General features: G+C 40.5%; 1 protein-coding gene across 1 annotated transcript in view; it reads left to right on the top strand.

Moving 5' to 3' along the window:
* The window catches only part of kcnh1a (potassium voltage-gated channel, subfamily H (eag-related), member 1a), a 64670-nt gene that overhangs the window by 10979 nt on the left and 36755 nt on the right, over positions 1–16936 (top strand). Inside the window, exons 5-7 of the mRNA XM_053682662.1 lie at positions 6–124; positions 2639–3031; positions 9603–10032. Coding sequence (XP_053538637.1) covers positions 6–124; positions 2639–3031; positions 9603–10032 — 942 coding nt within the window. The remainder of the gene's footprint in view (positions 1–5; positions 125–2638; positions 3032–9602; positions 10033–16936) is intronic.

Below are 16936 nucleotides of genomic sequence, written 5' to 3'. Positions count from 1 at the left end.
TGTAGGTTGGGGTAAATTTGCACGCCTAACCAGAGCTCTGACCAGCAGTCGAGGTGTACTGCAGCAGCTCCAGCCCACCGTCCACAAAGGAGAAAATGTTCATAAACACTCCCGTCTGACCGAGGTACAAATATTACTCAAGTTTATCAGGTCCAGTTACCATATATGGCAGGTCACTTTGTAGGTGTACAGTTGCTGACTGTAGTCCATCTGTTACTCTGCACAAAGTACTAACACTCTTCCATCATTGCCTCATCCATCAAGGTAAAGAGTGTGCATCTGTTTGTCCATCCATCTGCTCGTTCATCCGGCCGAGATTCTCATTCACACGATTTCTCAAGAATGAGTGGTTGAATGTGTGTAGGATTTATATGAAATTATCATTGTAACCAGCACATGAACTGATTAGTTCTTTTCTTCAACAACTTCCTTCCTGTTTGAAGTATATTTTGAGGGTATTTCAGTAATAGAATTTAGTAACAAGAAATACTAGACTTGTTGGCAGCGGAGGCATCCCTGTTGATGCAATTGGCAGAGTTCTATTTGTTGCAAATACGGTTGCAGTGGTATGAGATTTTCATGGTATGATAACCATCTCAGAAAATATTACTATTATTATTATTATTATTGTTATTATTATTATTATTATTATTATTATTATTATCATCAGTCACAATGACCCTTAAAGGAATGAAAACAGAATGTTGTTTTTTTTTTGGTTGAACAAACACTTTATTATAATTGAAACTTTTTTAATGTAAGTATGTGTAAAAAAAAAAAGTCTCCCTTTTGAAAATAAATAAAATAAATAATAAATCTTCCATTTCAACAAAACACATTACGAGGAAAAAAGAAGCAGGACCTGCTGTGGGTCTGTTTGGACCTATTTTCGTTGGTGAAATTGAACAAAAGAAGACAATATTGAGTTTAAAATGTGACTTAATATTAACTTATTGTTTATATGTTAGCATAGCATGTTAAATTGTAGGTGCATCTCAAAAAATTTTAATATCATGGAAAAGTAAATTTTTTTCTGTAATTTAATTTAAAAAGTAGAACTTTCCTATATTCTAGATTCATTACACATAAAGTGAAATATTTCTATCCTTTTTTTTGTTTGTTTTAATCTTGATGATTACAGCTGACAGAAATCAAAACTCCAGTATCTCAAAATATTCTAATAGAGAATTTATAATACAGAAATGTCGACCTTCTGAAAAGTATGTTAATTTATGCACTGATACTCGGTCGGGGCTTTAATCCTGTTGCAGGAATTACTGCATGAATGCAGCGTGGCATGGAGGCAATCAGCCTGTGACAGTGCTGGGGTGTTCTGGAAGCCCAGGTTGCTTTGATAGTGGCCTTCAGGTCATCTGTATTGTTGGGTCTGGTGTCTCTCGTAGATTCTCTATGGGGTTCGGGTCAGGCGGGTCGACTTCAGAAAACACAGTGGACCAAAACCAGCAGATGACATGGCTCCCCAAATCATCACTGACTGTGGAAACTTCACATTGGACTTCAAGCAACTTGGATTCTGTTCCTCTCCACTCTTCCTCCAGACTTTGGGACCTTGATTTCCAAATGAAATACAACATTTACGTTCATCTTCCCCGTGATTGTGGTTGTGTACTGAACCAGACTGAGACATTAAAGGCTCAGGAAAACTTTGTGGGTGTTTTGAGTTAATTCACTGATTAGAGTAATTCTAATATTTTGAGATACTGGATTTTTGATTTCCGTGAGCTGTAAGCTGTAATCATCTAGAGTAAAACAAAAAAAGGCTTGAAAATTTCACTTTACGTGAAATGAATCTAGAATATATGAAAGTTCCACTTTTTTAATTAAATTACAGAAAATACAATCTTCCACAATATTCTATTTTTTTAGATGCACCTGTAATTACTAAATAAAAAATAACATCAGCTGGGTAAGCTTTTAAAATAATGTCCTTTGATTATTAACATATACTGTAAGTGTGCAACAGCGCAGCCAGACTGCTCCTATCTGTACCTTTAACTCCCGCTCTCTCTCTCACTCACACACACACACACACACACACACACACACACACACACACACACACACACACACACACACAGATTGGGATCAGAAGCCATTCATCCATTCTTGTATAATGGTGAAGTGGACAAGTACAGTCTGGGGGAGATTAACATTTTTTAAGTTGTTGCAGAAAAAACAGCCTTGCTGAGCCTTTTTTATGATGCAGGTGATGGCTCCATCCCTTTTGAGATTGCTTGAGATGACATAGAAGTGGTTCAGCTGGTCAGGCAGGTCAGGGTGAGTCATGCAGTTAGGTGGTTTCTTTTCGTAGTTGGCGATGTTATGTAAGGCAATGTATTTTGGAGGCCTTTCCAGACTGAGGAGCAGCAGCCTTTGGTGGCATATTATTCCTCAATTTTAAGCAAGAACCTCCTTTTAGCTGCTGTGATTCCTTTTTTGAAGGGGTATATGGCTTCCTTAGAAACTTCCCATCTACAAAACCTTCTTTTCTGACTACTCAGCACTTCTCTATGTCACGCTGGATAAGGGCGCCTGCCAAATGCTGTAAATGTAAATGTCAGTAACTGTATACCTGGCCTATGTGAAGGTTTTGGTCTTTCCTTCACCACCTGTCCAGGTGCTGCAGCTTGGCTCGGACATCTTGCCTCAGTATAAACAGGAGACACCTAAGACGCCACCTCACATCATCCTACACTACTGCGCCTTCAAGACCACATGGGACTGGGTGATCCTAATCCTCACCTTCTACACAGCCATCATGGTACCCTACAACGTCTCGTTCAAGACCAAGCAGAACAACGTGGCATGGCTGGTGGTGGACAGTGTAGTGGACGTCATCTTCCTGGTGGACATCGTCCTCAACTTCCACACCACATTTGTGGGGCCGGCTGGTGAGGTTATCTCTGACCCCAAGCTTATCCGCATGAACTATCTGAAGACGTGGTTCGTCATTGACCTGCTGTCCTGCCTCCCCTATGATGTCATCAATGCCTTTGAAAATGTTGATGAGGTCAGTCACCATTTTATTCAGTGTCAAATTTGACATGGTGAAAAGGTTTTATTCTTAATGTATAGCTAATTAAGCAACAAATCATTTTGGTTTTGTCTTATTCAACTACAACAGTGTAGAAAAAAAACACTTTTTTCCTTTTTTTTCTACACTTTTCATACACTGATCATAACACTAGCAAAGCAAAGTGTCAATACTAGCACAAAGAAAAATGTGTAATAAATATTCTATTCAATTCTGTTTCAGTTAAATTCAGTATTATTTGTATAGTGCTTTTAACAATGGACATTGTCACAAAGTAACTTTACAGAAATATATAAATTCCGGATATACATTTTAAATTTATAAATTTATCCCTAATGAGCAAAGAAAAACTCCTTGAGACACTATGAGGAAGAAACCTTGACATTGTACTACCAGTGAAATACTTTGTAAAAGGTCTTACAACAGTTTGCCCATATAGACAGCTCTATAATCAATCAAGCCTAACAAAGCTGATTTGCATGGTGTATAGGTTTTAATTGCTATCATTATATAAATGCTAAGGTAAATAGTAAATGGTCTGCACTTATATAGTGCCTTTTTAATGTTAGAAGTTCTATAAAGCCTTTTACACTGTTTCTCATTCACTCACACACACACACACACACACACACACACACACCAATGGTAGCAGAGCTGCCATGCAAGATGCTAGACTGCCATCGGGAGCAACTTGGGGTTCAGTATCTTGCCCAAGGACACTTCAGCATGTGGCCGGGGATCGCACTGCTAACAACCGCTCTCCTTCCTGAGTCTGATACATCAAAAAATATTTTACCAGATGTACTTTAGAGGATACTTTAGAGGCTTCTTAGAGAAAATCACTTGCTAATGAATTTTATTTTACCAGATCTAATTTAGAGTTTTCTCCATATGAGCAATACATGCATACCTGCCAGCCAATTAGAAATGAATGAAATCATGGCTCATGTACTCATGTAGTTTGCATAATGCTAAACTGGAGGTTATAAACTATCCTTACTTTTTACCAACATTACCCTCATGGCAAAACTAAAGAAGCAAAATCTTCCAACAAACATAACATTTCAATAGCATAGTTACTGGAGAAACTGCTCCTTACAAACACACACATGTTCATTCATTCATTCATTCTGTTATGAATCTCTGGAAGGAACCATGAATTTCAATTTTCAGCAGCATGCACCTCTGCATCACAGTCACATGATCACCCGAACCTGACTCTCATCCCAGTTAACGAGCACCTGTGTGTATTTAGTCACAGTTTGTACAGCACTCAGTCTGGCTTTGTTTGTATGAAGTTTTCACGTTATGCTCTTGGTATCTTAAGTATTTATCTATGTTTATTTTCCTTGTTCACGTATGCTTAGTGTCTTTCATGTTTGGTTTGAACTCTTATTAAACTTTGAATCTGCAAGTGCAGCTGCCTCCGTCTCCGCATTTGTGACAGAAAGCCAGACCATAAAATGCATTTCGTGATCCAAGAGGCAATCCTGAAGTCCCTGAGGATGAATCCAGCTCAGCCTACCTGTTCAGCCTGGGATGTTACTCTGTCTCCCGGTTTGGCCTAGAGCTCCACATTGCCTTCCTGCTCCGTCTCGAATGTCACTACGCTAGGCTCCTTTTCGGACATCGCTCTTCTTTCCTACTCCACGTCGCTCCACATTCCCACTCAGCTGAGGATGTCACTCTGCCTCCAAGCTCCACTGAAGATGTCGCTCCTTTGCTCTGCTTCGCTCCACATGTCACCTCCCTTTCCTGCTCCATGGAGGACATCGCTCCCCCCTCATGCTTCATGCAGGGCATCACTCCCCCCTCCAGCCTCGAAGAGAACTTCGCTCCCCCTCTGACCTCGCGGAGAGCACTGCTTCCACCTTGGGATCCACCATGAGCTTTGTTCCCCCCCGGCTGCGCTTTGGGCTCCGCGCCCAAGCCAGGCCAGGGAGATTGCATCATCTCTCTGCGGTATGAAAGAGACTGTCCAACCCCGGGAAACATGGCAAGCATCCTCATTACGGCCCTGCGAGAGATGACACTCAGAGGCACTTTGAGACATTGGGTATCTAGGACCCCCTCTCAAACTTTTTATGTGCTTTGAGAGCCACGCGTTAAGGGGGGAGCTCTGTTATGAGCACTCAGACTGTTGCATTAGGTATTGATGTGTATTTTGAATTCCAAAATCATGCACATTTTAATACAAGCTTGATGAACTTATATATCGTATTGGAATATATATTGGAAGCACGCAGTTGTCTTTGCATGCTGTAACATTACAATTTCCCATCACTGGAACTAAGAGGCCCAAACCTGTTCCAGCATGACAATGCCCCTGTGCACAAAATGACCTCCATGAAGACATATTTTGCCAAGGTTGATGCAGAAGAAATTGGGTGGCTTGCACAGTGCCCTGACCTCAACCTCAATGAACACTCTTGTGTTGGATGAACTGGAACGCTGACTGGAATGCATGGCCTTCTCACCTGACATCAGTGCCTGACCTCACTAATGCTCCTGTGGCATAATTGGCAACTCCCCAAAGCCACGCTCCAAAATCTTGTGGAAAGCCTTCTCAGAAGTCAGGAGTTTATTACAACAGCAGAGGGGGACTAAATCTGGAATGGGCTATTCAACAACTTCATATGAGTGTGATGTTTAGGTGTCCACAAACATTTGGCCATATGATGTATATTTAAAGAAGCCATGCCTCCTTCACGGAGACTGACAGATACAGAGGCCACACCTGTCTTACTGAGACTGACAGGTACAGGGGCCACATCACCTTTACTGAAACGCAGTTACAGATTCCATGTTTCTTTTACTGAGACTAACAAGTACAGAGTCATGCTTCTTTCACAGAGACTGAGAGCCACAGAGGGTTAGGGTTAGGGTGTCACCTCTCCTGTACTGAGAGTGACAAGTGGAAGGAAGTATGGTGTATGTGGGGGTCCATTTTTAGGTTTTGTAGGCAAGCATCCACGTTTAAAACCCAGCATCAAGACTCTGTCCTGTACCCAGGTGGTGAATGAACTTACTCTGACTGTCCAAACAGTTGAGTCACTGGACCTACCTTTTCACTAACCACTTACATTAATTACTACCTCAATTAAGTTTACAGTGAAGCATGAAGGAAACTCCGAAAAGGCATCAGGGATGCAAAGTGTAAATATAAACAGCACATTGAACAACAACTTGTTAACAACAACCCCTGCAGTATATGGAACAGTATAAAGGCACTGATGGATTGTAAAACCAATAGTCAGCTGCCAGGTGATGACACCACATTGCCTGACATCCTGAGCCAGTCCTTTGATATTCATAAAGAGGAGGCTGCCCGATATGTTAAGCCATCTGATGGAAAATCATCTCTGGCCGCCCTGAAGAAGGTCAATGCAAGTAAGGCAACTGGCCCAGATGGCGTGCCGGGCTGGATACTTGTGCTGACCAGCTATCAGAGGTGTTTGAAAAAAAGGTTTTTTAATCAGGAGTTTAATAACTGCTAGTTTAAATGATTTAGGTACATAACCAGTGCTAAGGGAAGACTTTATTATTTTTAGAAGGGGTTCAAAAACTTCTGGAATGTTGGTAAAGGAATCTATTATTCAAGTTGATGATTTTGATGAAGAAATTATTGAAGCTAGTTCGGTCTCTCTAAGGGGAGTAAAACATTCTAATTGTTGATCTGCTATTGCTATATTACTGCCAATTGAAATTTTGGATAATATTTTCTATTTTGCCAGTGAAAAAAAGTCATGAAATCGTCACTGCTATATAATGATTGTGATTGTGTGCATGTTTCTGTGGTGGTTTTATTCGTAGTTAATTTTGCTACAGTATTAAATAAGAATCTAGGATTATTTTTGTTATCTTCTATTAGGGTGGAGAGAGACTGCTCTGGCATCACTAAGAGATGTTCTGTAGTTCAGTAGGCTCTCCTTCCAAGCCGTTTTTGTTCTAATTGTTGAGTGGTTTGTTTTAAGGTGTGTGTGATGGTTATACCAGGATGCTAGCTTTTCGCTCGAATTATTTTTCTTTAAGTGGAGCTACCTTATATAGCTTGTAACAGAACGTTGACTCTAAGCATTCAGTCACCTGGTCAAGTTCTTTGGGATCAGACGATGATTCATTCATCGCTGATATCACTGGGTGGTTACTGATAAAACTCTTTTCAGTAGCTGACGTGAAGGTATGTTTGACATGGCAGCGTGGCAAGGTGCATATATTATGATCAATGATTATATGATGCAATTTAAACTGATCTTATCAATGTGTGTGTTTTTTATGTTGTGCCATAGAATAGTAATAATAATTCTATAAATTTTTTATAGCACTTTTACATAGCGTGTGTGTGGTGGTGGTGGTGGGGGAGGGGGGGGGGGGGGGGAGGTTGGGGTGTGCATTATCCACCTGGATGATGCGATGGCAGCCATAGTGCGCCCCAGAATGCCCACCACACACCAACTAGAGAGGTGTAGAGGAGAGGAGAGTGATGTAGCCGGATCAGGGATGGAGATTATTAGGGGGCCACGATAGATAAGTGCCAGTGGAATTTCGGCAGGACTTTTTAATGACCACTCGGATTAACGTCTCATCCGAAAGATGGTGCTGTTTTTACAGTATAGTGTCCCCGACACTATACTGGGGCATTAGGACCCACACAGACCAAGCACTGGCCAGGCTCAACCCTGCTTAGCATCAGTGGGTAACCAGACGAGAGCTGCAGGGTGATATGGCGCTGGCCATGAAACACACACGAACGTCTAAATCACAATAGATGTCATTGTCACACAAAATTCATGTGTTATGTGTGTTTAAATTGTTTAGCATCCCTATTCTCTCTCTGTTGGCTTGTGCACACTGCTAATTGGCAGATTAGCATGTGTACTGTTAGCTAGCTACTCAACAGTCTATGATAGCAAATTGATCTCCCAGTTTTCAGGCTGAAGAGTTCTTAGAGCTGCTCCAGAAAGTGAGAGACATTTTTAGACCTGAACCATCCTGTCTTGGTCTCTGTATGCACCCTGGTGTTATTTTTACATGCAGTTTGGTTGCACACAATCGACAACAAGCAGCATGTACTAATAAACAAACAAAATCACAATGTCAGGTTATGAATACATTTCACAACATTACATCTTACTGTCTATTCAATATTAGAAAACATTGAACACACACACACACACACACACACACACACACACACACACACACACACACCGGGCTGTTCAGGTGCTATTTAAATGCTCTGTGTTGTCAGCAGCCAGCTCGGCAAACTTCAGTGTGTATTTTTAAATATGGACAATATACACAAGGACAAACAGTGCACTTCTGTTTCAAGAAAGACACACACACACACACACACACACACACACACACAATACAACACAGTCTCCTCGGATTTGCATGGAAAAGACTAAATAGAAGGATAGATGCAGTCATGGTGAAAAAGAAAGTACACCCTCTTTCAGTCCTATGTTGTTATTTATCAGTGTCTAAATAAGAGTTTCGTGGTGCTCACCAACTTCTATAAACAAACAAATAAGATCAGGTGACAACAACAAAACACAGATTTCAATATGTAGTCATTTTCCCCAAAAAGTAAACCAGCATTCAGAAACCTGGTGGGAAAAAGTAAGTACACCCTTCCTACTTCCACAGTCATTAAGAGAGTAATTAGCAGCCGGTGTTACTAATAAAATCCACAAGATTTTATCCACAAGTTCATCACGAAGTGTGACTACTTCTATAAAAGCCAAACTTTGGTAGTTTGGTGTTCTGGAGCAATCAGGTGTGTGTCTACATCATGCCAAAAAGAAAAAACATCAGTCATGAACTCAGAGAAGCTACTGTTGCTGCTCATCAATCTGGGAAGGGTTATAAGGCCATCTCCAAATTTTAAATTCACCATTCTACAGTGAGAAGGATTGTTTACAAATGAGAGCCTTCCCAGAAGTGAGGGTCCCAGCAAATTCAATCCATCAATTCTTCTGGCCATCCATCCATCCATCATTACTTACTTACTTACTTTCTTTCTTCCTTCCTTCCTTCCTTCCTTCCTTCCACCCACCTATCCATTCATTTACCCATCCATCTACAGTCATAGGGGAAAAAGAAAGCACACCCTACTTCAATTCTATGTTTTTATTTATCAGGGCCTAAATAACAATTTTGTGGTCCTCACCAACTTCTATAAACAAACAAATAAGATCAGGTGACAACAAAAAACATTCCGTTTTGACAGATTTCAATATATAGTCATTTTTTCCCTAAATAGTAAACCAACATTCGGAAACCAGGTGGGGAAAATAACTACACCTATCCTATTTCTGTAATCATTAAGAGAGTAATTAGAAATGGAAGAATGGATAAATACAAGTGCTGTGACTTTCTCCTGCTTTCTATGTCTCTCTCAGTTCCTTTTTCTTTCTATCTCTTTTCTCGTTGTCTCTCTTGCTTACTTTCTTCTCTGTTTATTTGTCCTTGTTTTTTGTCTCTCTGTCTCTATTCCTCACTTTGCCTCTCACTTTTTATGTCTCTTGTTTTTGTCTCTCAGGGTATCAGCAGTTTGTTCAGTTCTCTGAAGGTGGTGCGTCTGCTGCGTCTGGGCCGAGTGGCTCGTAAACTGGATCACTATATTGAATATGGTGCCGCTGTGCTCGTGCTGTTGGTGTGTGTGTTTGGTCTTGCTGCACACTGGCTCGCATGTATCTGGTACAGTATTGGAGACTATGAAGTCATTGATGAGGAGACAAATGTGGCACGTAAGGACAGTTGGCTGTACATGCTGGGTGAGATGGCAGGCACACCTTACCGCTTTAATGCTACAGGCACAGGCAGGTGGGAGGGTGGCCCCAGCAAGGACTCAGTTTACATCACCTCACTATACTTCACCATGACCAGTCTGACCAGCATTGGCTTCGGCAACATCTCACCTACCACTGATGGAGAGAAGATCTTTGCCGTGGCTATGATGATGATCGGATGTGAGTAATAAAGAGACTTTTGCATTTTTCATCAGCATATTACTTTAGTTTTTTTTGCCTTTTTAGGTGTTTGTGCTTCATATTTATGTTTACAAATACAACTACAGTTGTACAATTTATGGATATGATGATAATGATGATGATTATGTGGGTAGTAACAAGTCACAAAAAACCCTTTGTCAGCATTCAGTATCACATTGATTCTCTTGGTGTTTACTGAATCCACCTCATAATCAGGTCTCTGATATGAGAAACTCTTTACCTTGGCCCTGATGATCAGATGTGAGGAAGTTGTTCTGAGAAACCAGCTTCCAAGAGAACCATTGGATATCACGTTGAGTCGTGTTGAGTGCTGTGGTAGATATCATGATGTGCCATTTCCCAATTTCAGTCATCAAACATGAGATGACACACTCAAGATTGAGTCTCTTGGCTTGTTACATGGGGGAAAATAAGGGCTTGCAAATTTCTGTACAAGTTCAGATATCAAACTCAAGATCATCATTGGCCATGACGGTTACTGCATATGAGCAGCCAGAATTTGTGAGAAGCGTATCATTAATGCTAGTCTACAGCTTCTTAGCAGGGCAATATTTAGACTTTGAAACATAAAATTCCACACTTTCCTACTTACAGTTACAAATTTGCTCAGGAAGTTTGTGTCCAATGCAGTTGTGTGTCATGTAATTGAGTCTGAGACAGAAGCAAATGCAGGTGTTGCAGCTTTAATGAGGATATAACAGTCCAAAGGGCAAGGCAAAACTCAAAAACAAGGACAGGCAAAGGTCAAACGGTCAGGCAAACAGACTAAAACAGGTAAGGCAGATAATTACAGTCAAGTGCAAAGCAGAATCAAAACCAGTAATATCAACAGAGTAGAAAGGCTTGGGAATGACAGAGACTAGGGCAACTGAGCGTTTACTTTGCAAATGTGTAATGTGTGAGCAGTCTCTTTTAAAGTGTGGTGTGAGTGTGATTGGAAACAGGTGTGTCTTAGTATTCTGGAGAAGGTGAACATGTCTGTGTGTGTTTCAGAGTTGTAGTCATCATCGGCCATGTTTGTAGTCTGCGGTACATTCTGCGAAATGGAGTCGCTGGTTTGCTGTGATATGACATTGTGTGATTTACCAACATGCTTAACACTGCAAAAACCCAACAGACCATCTTTGCCCAAAGCCAAAAGAAAATAATGAAAGAATAACAGTTTTTTTCAGGACCTGTTTGGGTCTGTGACCATTCTGCTAGTGTGTGTGGTGATTCACTGTTGATCTGTTTATGACCAAGTGTGAAATGGCAGATATATTCTCTGTTAGCATCTGTAGTTGTGCAAATAATAACAAATGAGACAGTAAGATAACCCACATCAAGTTATGAGGAGAAAAACATTTTTAAAGACCCATGGAATTCAGCATAATATACAATGGTGTTTGAAAGTTTGTGAAGCCTTTAGAATTTTCTACATTCCTGCATAAATATGGCCTAAAAAATCAGATTTTCACAAGAGTCCTGAAAGTAGATCCCACTTACACAAATGAGAGAAAACTATTATACTTGTTCATTATATGCTAATGGAAGAGGGTAGTTAGCTTTTGCTTGCTATTTTGCGCAAACTTGAAGAGCTGGGAGCTTAGATCTTACACCGATTGGATCCAAAGTATATGATTTTTACTCTCATGCTGATGAGAATGGGTGGTGTTTACTCTACAGGACCAGGTGGCTAGCTTTAACTCACTATTTGCACAAACCTGAAGGGAGCAGGTGGTTTTTACTCTCAGGCTGAGGGGATTGGGCAATGTTTTTTCTTATGCTGATGGGAGCGGGTGGTTAGCTTTCAATTGTTAGTATCCTCAAACTTATAGAGACCCCTGAAGTAGGAATAAAAGTTTTGATGAGAGGGATATTTGAGGAACAAGTAACATTAGCTTCAGTAAACTTATGCAAGCTTTATGCATGTTTTACCCCGCTCACTTCATATCAAAAAGGGATCAATTCTGCCAAAGCACTTGTAGACATATGGAAAGTGAGAAGTTATTCAGACTTTGTAGTGCAGACTGTGACCCAAAAGACCAAAATGAACTCATTAGTTTCCCTGGAGTTTTAAAGATCTTCTTACAACTTTTACACAACCATTACATAACACCGTGCACAGGAATTGTACATTCAAGGTCAGTAAAGCAACAAAACCCAGTAATACCCAGCAGTGTGAATATTTATCATGAGAGCTGGAAGAATCGCAAATCTTCTTATCCATGTCATCACAATGCTTTGTAGTTGGTCATGATGAGCTTCAAACAGAAGTGAGAATGATGAGTTATTAAATATTCTGTCACTGATTGCTGTAGCCTCTGATCAAGTGTAAAAACTCACCATGCATGCACTGCTTTCTCTCTTTCTGTCTCTCACTCGGTCTCTCCCTGTGTTGCTCTTTCTCACTTCATATCTCTCACTCTGTCTCCCTCTCTTTGTCTGATTTATTGCCATGAATTTCAGATTATTGCCAACGTGTCACGTTACTCACGTAATGGAGATTAGGACGGAAGCAGGTGCAGGTAAGAGCTTTTATTTAGAAGGCGGCAGGCAGACAAATCCAAAATGTGAAACAGAAGCGTAGTCGAAAACAGGCAATGGGTCAGGCGTTCGGCAAACAGGCATAAACTGGGCTAAACAGAAATCACAACGAGGAAACGAGAAACAAGGTCATACACATGGAACATGAAACAAGAATCAAGAGGCGAGAGCTAAGTGATGAGCTAGGCTCATCTACACTGGGCACTATGAACTAACTCATTAGCTAACAAAATCTATCCAGGTACGGAACATTAACTATCAACTTAACAACTTTATCAATTTAACTATAATACTCTGCCAGGTGTAAAGGGAAGTGAGAGGTATTTATCACAAACATAATCAGCATTAAGTGCTGACAGCTGAAAACAATGAAGTTACACCCTCGAACAACAAGCAATGAGAAAACAGGGAGGAGACAGAACAGAAACGAAACAAAGGCACGTGTCCATAGTAAACAATGTCACAGTTATCAACACACAAAGAGCATGCGCTCGTGCACGTGTGCACCCTCCGACACTCAAAGCGTGCGGCAGGCTGCAGCTCTGTTTAAAGGGGAGATCGTGACACAACGTAAATAACACAGGAATATAACTATAATTGAAGCTTAATAAAAGGTTAATATTAGAAGGTTAAATTATTACATTCAAATGTAAAATGTTTCTCTCTCATACTCTCTATGTCTCTCTCTTTTTCTCTGCCTCTCTCTCTTTCTCTCTTAATCTCCATCTGCTTTTTCCAACAAAACACTCAGAAATGAGCATAGCTCAGCCTGATACCACTTTCCTGAATGTGACATGATGATTTTGGCAGTTTTACTATTACATGTAAATGGCATGTTAATTATCTGCAGTTACAACAAAATACAACAAAAAAAAAACACTCTTTAAAAGCTGTTCCTAAATGTTATGATGTCCTGCTGCCTCACCATGGGAGGATTTGCACAGTCTCCAATTTACAGTAATTATGACTAATTCAAACCCTGTCATTACCTGTGTGGTTTAAAGAGTCTCAGATTTTAATGACATGCTTCAGTTTTATTAAACAGCCATTAGTCAGATTGATTGGCCAATGGACAGACAGGGCAGAGCACTCAGATAAGGACACAAAAACCTCTGGAAGACAATACTTGTTACACACACACACACACACACACACACACACACACACACACACACACACACACACACGCACGCACACAAGCAGCTTGATTAGACTCAACTATAATCATGCTGATTGTTAAAACAAAGCTCTGTGCATTAAAACTGAGAATGTACAAAGCTGATTTCTCATTGTTTGTTTTGTTATAAACACCACTAACATGAAACAAAGGTTCATGGACAAATTTGTATTCAGCTCAAGTTTGTATGTGCTCATAATTTCAAGTGATAAGTAATGATTGGTGTCACGTAATGTAGGTTAGGGCGGATGCAAGTGCAGATAAGAGCTTTATTATAGGCAACATAGGCAGACAAATCCAAACCGTGAGACATAGGCATGGTCAAACAGGCAAATGGTCAGGTGATCGGCAAACGGGCATAAACGAGGCAAGGCAAAACACAAAACGAGAAACTACAAGCGATTTTAAAAACCATGAAATGAAACACGATGAACAAAGGTTCGCACAGTGATAACACTGATGCAATACTTCGCCATGAACACTACGACACAAGGGGTTTAAATGACAAACATAATCAAGGGTGAACACAAATCAGCTGAGACTAATGATGGCACATAAGGGAAACAACCAATGACAATATGGGGGCAGAGACAGGACAGAAATCATAACAGATGCACGTGTAGAAAGTAAACAAAATCAATGTCACTAAAAAAACTGGAAGCGCACGCTCGCACTGCTCCGGGTTTCAGAGAGCGTTGCGTGCTCCAGCGCTTTGCATGAGGGGAAATTGTGACAATTGGTGAATAACTCATTCTGAATGACTCTTTCAGTACTCTTTCAATCCGATATTAACCCAATTAAGACAATACTCTGATTAAGAAACTAGCATGTAAACAGCAATTTTTTATTACCTTAATCCGACTAAAGTCATACTCGAAGTAAACACTAATGGAATTAAGGCATGTGGAGTATTCCTGTTTTAGTCGCATTATGGACGTGTATTACAGACATGTACACACCTTAATCACACTATTAACGTTGTGTGGGAGTTTTCACCGCATTTTGTGACAGGACACGTACACACACGGCAGTGCTCAACCATTTAACAGCAAACAAGAGAGCACGGCTGCGTCCGAACCGTGTACTTACCTGCTATATAATAGGTTAAATACATGTATTTCGGCTACTATATACAGTAGAAGGTAAATACGCGGTTTGGGACGCAGCCCACGGCTTCAAGCAGTCGTCTATTTGCATGTTCAGCATGACAAATAATTAACTGCACTTGAAGCGTTCGTAAAATTAAAAATGAAACAGCCAAAACTGTATACGGTCCCTTAACGAAGACCAACTGTATATTTATACATGAAATTCTGGAGTAACGTCGGATGGCGTGGCACGGGGATGCAATGACGTGTGCTGTTAATCGATTCATGTTCTATAACACGTAAAACGGGTAAATGAAAGGAATATTCTAAAAGCGACTCATGTAAACACCTTAATAATAATATTGTCTTATTCAGAATAAGGTCAGTAATTAGATTACTGCTGTCCATGTAAACGTACTTTTTGAAGTGTATCAGGGACACTGTACAGATGTTTAAAATAGCTTTACAGAAATCCTGATATAAAATTTTCATTTTAATTTATCCCTAATGAGCAGTCAGAGGCGACGGTAGCAAGGAAACCTCCATGAGACGACATGAGAAGAAACCTTGAGAGGAATCAGACTCAAAAGGAATCCTATCCTCATCTAGGTGACACCGGATAGTGCAATTATAAATCATTTCTCTACTATAACTATATACTATAAAGTCGTGCAGGGCTAAGTGTGTTAATAGGAACTTGAATATGAGCATCATTATTGTTTTAAGTTTCTTGTATCAAATTGCAGTTATCAACTGTTCAGTGATGGATACTTGAGTGTTCATAGCAGTTGCTGAAAGAACATCCACAGCCATCTTTAGAGTGGCTGTGTGGTATCATCCAAAGTAAACACATGGTGCTCTGTAGGTTGTCCATGTGGGGTCATCAGCAGCAGCAATGCGTGATTTTCAAATAATGAAAACTCCAAACAAAAGGAGGGCATCAGGATGGATCAGATTGAACAGCTGACAGAGGTCAAGGTCTTTTTAGGTTTTTAATCAGGGGTTTGATAACTGCTAGTTTAAATGGTTTAGGTACATAGCCTGTGCTAAGTAAGGAATTGAATATTTTTAGTAGGGGGTTCAATTGCTTCTTTTAGAAGAAATCTGTTTGAAGAGAATGTGTAGAAAAGTGTGGCAGCAGGGGTGTGGTCCCTAAAGGGAGCCCGAAGCTCTGTCAAAAATCCTCCTGTCTCCCGAGTCCTCCTTCCCACCCGCACACGCCAGGATTCTACAGTCAGGAATCTAATATACACATTGATGATTTTGATGAGAAAATTAGTTAAAGTAGTTCAGTCACTCGACGGGGAGTAAAACATTCTAATCGCTGAATTGATATTGTTATATTATTATCTACAGGGTTAGTTATCAAATTGTCTTGTTTTAAATTAATAGTCTGAATTTTTTTCCTGATATTTTGAATTTTGCCAATGAAAAAATTAATGATGTCGTTGCTGCTATATAATGATTGTGTGCATGTTTCTGTGGCGGTTTTATTCCTAGTCTTCATCCAAACTTGATAATTCATTGCAGACCAAGATGAACTGATTAAACAAGAGAAATCAGGTGTGACTCCTGTTTGGTTTGAATGAAAGCCTGCACCATCACTGGCCCTTTGTAGATAAGATTGAGAACCTCTGTCCTACAATGCAGTTCCATCAGAATGGGACAGCAAGTTATCACCTGATTAGAAAGCTGAACCTGCTGAGCCTGAACACCTCCCTCTGTAGCTGGATCCTGGACTTCCTGACTGGGAGACCTCAGTCAGTCTGGATCAGGAACAGCATCTCCAGCACCACCACACTGAGCACGGGGGTCCCTCAGGGCTGTGTGCTCAGTCCACTGCTGTTCACTCTGCTGACTCACGACTGTGCAGCAATGCACAGCTCCAATCATATCATCAAGTTCGCTGATGACACGACTGTGGTGGGTCTCATCAACAATAACAATGAGTCAACATACAGAGAGTAGGTGCAACAGCTAAAGGACTGGTGCAGAGCCAATAACTCTGAATGTGGACAAAGCAACAGAGATGGTTGTTGACTCCAGGAGAGCACGGAGCGACCACTCTCTG

Source organism: Ictalurus punctatus, chromosome 9 (genome assembly GCF_001660625.3).
Source record: "Ictalurus punctatus breed USDA103 chromosome 9, Coco_2.0, whole genome shotgun sequence".
Lineage (NCBI taxonomy): Eukaryota > Metazoa > Chordata > Actinopteri > Siluriformes > Ictaluridae > Ictalurus > Ictalurus punctatus.
Note: the sequence above shows the minus strand (reverse complement) of the source record. Positions and strands in the feature narration are given on the sequence as shown.